This window comes from Nicotiana tomentosiformis, chromosome 10 (assembly GCF_000390325.3).
Source record: "Nicotiana tomentosiformis chromosome 10, ASM39032v3, whole genome shotgun sequence".
Taxonomy (NCBI): Eukaryota; Viridiplantae; Streptophyta; class Magnoliopsida; order Solanales; family Solanaceae; genus Nicotiana; species Nicotiana tomentosiformis.
This window is the reverse complement of record NC_090821.1, coordinates 35,458,282-35,464,893: the sequence shown is the minus strand read 5'-3', so window position 1 is coordinate 35,464,893 and position 6,612 is coordinate 35,458,282. Positions and strand designations below refer to the sequence as shown.

Sequence of the window (6,612 nt, the reverse complement as noted above, 5' to 3'; positions counted from 1 at the left end):
TAACAAAGAAGAGATCAATGAACTGTGAAACGATTAAAATGACACATCAAGTGAGTTCAATTGTGCACTCCATGGCTCCAAAGTTGGAAAACCCTGCTGCTTTCACAATCCCGTGCACTACTGGAGTGCCAATTTCGCCAAAGCTTTATGTGACTTGGGGGCAAGCATTAACTTGATGCCCTATTTTGTGTTCAAAACTTTGGGGATTGGGCAACCAAGACCCACATCCATAAGGTTGTAAATGGCGGATCGGACAATGAAAAAGCCATTGGGGATAATTGATGATGTGTTAGTTCGGGTCGACAAGTTCATCCTTCCTGCTGATTTTGTGATACTTGACTATGAGGTTAACTACGAGGTGCCAATCATTTTGGGGAGACCTTACCTTGCTACAGGGAAGGCCTTAGTTGATGTGAAAGCTGGCAAGCTCACCTTCCGGGTAGGCGATGAAAAAGTGGTGTTCCATGTTTGTAAGTCAATGAGGCAGCCAAATAGCAGCGAAGTGTATTCGTTTGTGGATCTTGTGATCGAAGTAATTGTTGATGACACACGTGCTATGACGTGCTATGATAAATGTTGAAGATACCTTGGAAGCTGTGTTGTTGAATCATAATGAGGATGAGAAGGAAGGCTTTGTATATTGTGTCAATGCTTTGCAAGGAATGAGATCATATACTTATGAGCCCCGAAAACTTTCCTTGGATCTCGAAAACCGGAAGACTCTACCAACAAAGCCCTCAATCGAGGAGCCTCCCACCTTGGAGTTAAAGCCTTTGCCTTCACACCTCAGGTATGAGTTTCTAGGCCCTTGTTCCACTTTACCTGTTATTCTTTTCTCGTGCTTAACTAACGTGCAAGTAGATTCCACCCTTGCGGTGCTCCAAAGGAGGAAGAAAGTAATAGGTTGGACATTGGCGGATATTCGGGGTATAAGCCTCGCCTTTTGCATGCACAAAATCATTTTGGAGGAGGATGCCAAACCCTCCGTGGAACATCAAAGACGATTGAATGAGGCCATGCAAGAGGTAGTAAAGAAAGAGATCATCAAGTGGTTGGATGCCGGGGTTATTTACCCTATTTTCGATAGTTCGTGGACCTCGCCGGTGCAATGTGTCCCAAAGAAAGGGGGAATGACTGTGATAACAAATGATAAAAATGAATTGATCCCCACAAGAACTGTCACCGGGTGGATAGTGTGTATGGATTATAGGAAGCTCAACAAAGTTACTCGGAAAGACCATTTTCTGCTTCAATTTCTTGATCAAATGTTGGATATGTTAGCCGCACGTGATTATTATTGCTCCCTTGATGGATATTCCGGGTATAACCAGATTCTTATTGCTCCTGAAGATCAAGAGAAGACCACTTTAACTTGTCCCTATGGCACTTTCGCATTCTCGCGGCTGCTATTCGGGTTATGCAATGCACCGATAACTTTTCAACGGTGCATGATGGCCATCTTCACTGATATGGCGGAGGACTCTCTCGAGGTTTTCATGGATGATTTTTCTATCGTGGGGAATTCTTTTGACGAGTGCTTGGATAACTTGGATAAGGTATTGGCACGTTGTGAGGAAACTAACTTGGTATTGAATTGGGAGAAGTGTCACTTTATGGTCGAGGAGGGCATTGTCCTCGATCACAAGATTTTCAAGAATGGTATTGAGGTTGATAAAGCAAATATTGAAGTGATATCCAAACTCCCACCCCTACTTCCATAAAGGGAGTGAGGAGCATTCTAGGTCATGCGGGATTTTACCGCCGATTCATCAAAGACTTTTCTAAGGTGGTAAACCCCTTGTGCAAACTCTTGGATAAAGATGCCAAGTTCCTTTTCAATGAAGATTGTATGAAGGCATTTGAACTACTCAAGTATAAGTTGACTACCACTTCTATTATCACCGCACCAACTTGGAGCTTACCATTTGAGCTCATATGTGATGCAAGCGATGTGGCGGTTGGAGTGGTATTGGGGCAACGAATTAACAAGATCTTTCATCCGGTCTACTATGCTAGCAAGACCATGAACGAGGCCCAAGTCAACTATACGGTGACCGAGAAAGAACTCCTAGCCATTGTCTTTGCTATGGAGAAGTTTTGCCCGTACCTAATGGGTACAAAGGTGATTGTTCATCCAGACCATGCAACACTTCAGTATTTGATGAGCAAGAAAGACTTTAAGGCAAGGTTGATGCGGTGGGTACTTCTATTGCAAGAGTTTCATCTAGAGATTCAAGACCGCAAGGTTAGTGAGAATCAAGTGGCGGACTACTTGTCCCGATTGGAGGAGGAGGGGAGTCCACATGATGGCCTTGAGATCATTGATTCATTTCCTGATGAACAACTCCTTTCCATTTCTATGACTGGGATGCCATAGTTTGCCGATGTGTCCAACTATCTTGTGAGTGGCATTGTTCCGAATAATTTCTCTTCAAACAAAAGGAAGAAGCTCAAACGGGACTGCATGGACTACTAATGGGATGAGCCATATCTCTTCAAAATTTGTACTGATGGTGTTATCCGAAGATGTGTACCAGAAAAAGAACAATTGGGTATTCTTGAAGCTTGCCACTCGTCGCCATATGGTGGTCACCATGGTGGAGCGAGAACTGCTACAAAGGTGCTAAGATGTGGATTCTATTGGCCTACCCTTTACACGGACGCTAGCGATCTCGTTAAGCATTGTGATGAATGCCAAAGGGCCGGTGGAATCTCCAAGAAAAATGAGATGCCTTTCACCACCATCCTAGAGATTGATATTTTTGATGTTTTGGGCATTGATTTTATGGGTCCGTTTGTAAGCTCATGTGGGAACACCTATATATTGGTAGCTGTGGATTACATGTCCAAATGGGTTGAAGCTGTGGCTTTACCCAACAATGAGGCTCAAAGTGTGGAGCTTTCTTGAAGAAGAACATATTCACAAGGTTTGGTACTCCAAGGGCCGTCATTAGTGATGTGGGATCACACTTTTGCAATAAAGCTTTTGATATTTTACTCTCCAAGTATGGTATCACTCACAAAGTGTCGACCCCTTATCATCCTCAAGCAAGTGGACAGGTTGAAGTCTCCAACCGGGATATCAGGAGTATTTTGTCAAAGACTGTGAATGCCAACCAGACAGATTGGTCGAAGAAGCTTGACGATGCTCTTTGGACTTATAGAACAGCTTACAAAACACCAATTGGTATGTCTCCATATCGGTTAGTGTTCGGGAAAGCTTGTCATCTACCGGTGGAACTTGATCATAAGGCTATGTGGGCATTGAGGAAGCTTAACCTTGAGTGGGATGTAGCTGCAAATCTTAGGGTGGAGCAATTGAATGAACTTGATGAGTTCCGGTTCCATGCATACTCCAGTTCATCCTTGTATAAGGACAAGATGAAGTACCTCCATGACAAGTACATCCACAACAAGGAATTCAAAGAGGGTGATCTTGTGCTATTGTTCAACTCCCGATTACGGATGTTTCCGGGCAAGTTAAAGTCAAAATGGAGTGGGCCATTTGAAGTGGTGAATGTAACCCCCTTTGGTGCTCTAGATTTGAAAAATAAGAATGATGAGGTGTTTATGGTGAATGTAACCTTCCAAACCTTCAATTTTTCTAACTTTCGCCGAATGATTCAAATCAACCTAGGAACCTCCAAATACAAATTCGGACATCCACCTAAGTTCAAAATTACCATACGAACCTATTGGAACCCTCAAAACGCCATTCTGAGGTTGTTTACCCAAAAGTCAAACCTCGGTAAACTCTTATAACTTATGCTTTCAACCTTGGAACTAAGTGTACCAATTTACTTCAAAACTCCCCCGAAACCCAACCAACCATCCCCGCTAGTCATAAAACAACAAGGAAGCATATGAGAAGCATCAAATAAGTGAATGAGGCTCAAATACACAAAATGACTGGCCGTGTCATTACATTCTCCCTCTCTTAAACAAACATTTTTTCGAACGAGTTTAGAATCATACTTGGGATATCCAAAAGTTGAGGATATTTGCTCCACATATCATGCTCGGCCTCCCAAGTCTCCTTCTCGATCTGTTGACCTCTCCACTGAACCTTCCCTGATGCAATATTCTTCGACCTCAGCTTCCGAAATTACCTCTTTAATATGGCCATCAGCTCCTCATCATAAGTTAAATCCTTGTCCAACTACACCAAGCTAAAATCCGACACATGTGGCACAGATCCTTATAGTACTTCCGAAGCATGTAAGCATAAAATACCGGATGAACTCCCGATAAGTTGGGTGACAAAGAAAGTCTGTAGGCTTCCTTACCCACTCTCTCTAACACCTCTAAAGGACCAGTATACTGAGGGCGCAACTTGACCTTCTTCCCAAATCTCATCACACCCTTCATAGGCGAAACTCTGAGTAGAACCTTCTCACCATCCATGAAAGCTACATCCTGAACCTTCCTATTAGCGTAACTCTTCTGCCTGGACTGCGCTGTACAAAGACACTTCTGAATCAATTTTACTTAAGCATCTCGAACCAAATCTATGCCCAATAATCTTGCCTCACCCAGCTCAAACCAATCAACCAAAGAATGACATCGCCTCCTATATAAGGCCTCATACAGAGCCATTTAGATGCTCGATTGATAGCTGTTGTTATATGCAAGCTCCGCTAATGGAAGAAATGGATCCCACTGACCTCTGAAATCTATGACACAAGCTCTTAACATATCTTCCAAAATCTGAATGGTCCGGTCGGACTACCCATCCAACTGAGGGTGAAATGCGATACTCAACTCAACCTGCATGCCCAACTCATACTGAACTGCTCTCTAGAAATGCAAAGTAAACTGAGTGCCTCGATATGAGATAATAGACATAGACACACCATGCAAGAGGACAATGTCCCTGATGTAGATATTAGCCAACTGTTCCAAAGCATAGGAAGTCATGATTGGAATGAAATGCGCAGGCTTGGTCAGTCTGTCCACAATGACCCAAACATCATCAAATCTCCTCAATATCCGTGGCAAACCTACCACAAAGTCCATAGTGATGCGCTCCCACTTCCACTCCGATATCTTAATCTTCTGAAGTAATCCACCAGGTCTCTGATGCCCATACTTGACCTACTAACAATTTAAGCACCGAGCAACATATCCCTATGATGTCTTTCTTCATCCTCCTCCACTAATAATGCTGCTTCAAATCACGGTATATCTTCGCAGCACCCGGATGAATAGAATACCATGAACTATGAGCCTCCTCAAGAATCAACTCTCTTAACTCATCTACATTAGGAACACAAATCCGGCCTGAAGCCTCAACACACGATCATCACCAATAGACTCTTCCTTAGCACCGCCTCGCTGCGCCGTGTCCTTAAGGACAAGCAAGTTAGATCATTATACTGACGAGCCTTGATGCGCTCAAACAAAGATGACTGGGATACAACACAAGCAAGAACCCTGCTTAGCTTCGATATATCCAATCTCACGAACCTGTTAGCCAAAGCCTGAACATCCATAGCCAAAGGCCTCTCCTCAGCTGGTATGTATGATAAACTCCCCATACTCTTTGCCCTTCTACTTAAGATGTCTGCTACCACATTGGCCTTTCCCGAATGATAAAGAATGGTGATATCATAGTCCTTCAATATCTCCAACCACCTCCGCTGCCTCAAATTTAAATCCTTTTGCTTGAATAAATGTTGAAGACTCTGACGATCCGTATACACCTTACAAAACACGCACTAGGTAGTTCTTCTCATAGGGCTTCAACTGGTGCGATGCGTATGCAATCACCCTACCGTCCTGCATCAACACACACCAAACCAACCCGTGAAGCATCAAAATAAACTGTATATGACCCCAATCCTGAAGGCAAAGCCAACACTAGAGTTGTAGTCAAAGCTATCTTGAGCTTCTGAAAGCTCCCCTCACACTCATCCGACCACCTGAACGGAGCATCCTTCTAAGTCAACTTATTCAATAGGGATGCAATAGATGAAAATCCCTCCACGAAGCGATGATAATAACCTGCCAAACCCAAGAAGCTCATGATCTCTGTAGTGGTAGACAGTCTGGGCCAGCTTTGAACTGTCTCAATCTTCTTCGGGCCCACCTTGATCGCATCACTAGATACCACATAACCCAAGAATGCCACCAAGTCTAAGCAAAACTTACACTTGGATAAGTTAGCATATAACTTCTTCTCCCTTAAAGTCTGAAGCATAATCCTCAAATGTTGCTCGTGCCCCTCCCTACTACTAGAATACACCAATAGGTCATAAATGAATACAATGCCAAATGAATCCAAATAAGGCTGGAACACATTATTCATCAAGTGCATGAAAGCTACTGAAGTATTAGTTAGCCCAAATGACATCACCAAAAACTCATAATGCCCATAACAAGTACGGTAAGCGGTCTTAGGGATGTCCAAAACGCTAATCTTCAACTAGTGATACCCCAATCTCAAGTTATCTTTGAGAACACCCTAGCACCCTGAAGCTGATCAAATCAATGTGCAACAATGAATACTTGTTCTTGATGGTCACCTTGTTCAACTGTCGATAGTCAATACACATTCTCATAGACCCATCCTTCTTCTTAACAAACAACACCGGCACACCCCAAGGTGAAACA

The 6,612-nt window shown here is 43.2% G+C and overlaps 1 protein-coding gene across 1 annotated transcript; it reads left to right on the top strand.

Moving 5' to 3' along the window:
- The first annotated feature begins 241 nt into the window (after positions 1-241).
- On the top strand, positions 242-580 carry LOC138900003 (uncharacterized). The gene has a single exon (XM_070186704.1). It carries the CDS (start codon positions 242-244, stop codon positions 578-580), a length of 339 nt encoding a protein of 112 aa, XP_070042805.1.
- Positions 581-6,612: the final 6,032 nt, after the last annotated feature.

Bases quoted from the DNA above. Each gene is read 5' to 3' on its own strand.
- LOC138900003 (XM_070186704.1), top strand. From the start codon at position 242: ATGGCGGATCGGACAATGAAAAAGCCATTGGGGATAATTGATGATGTG.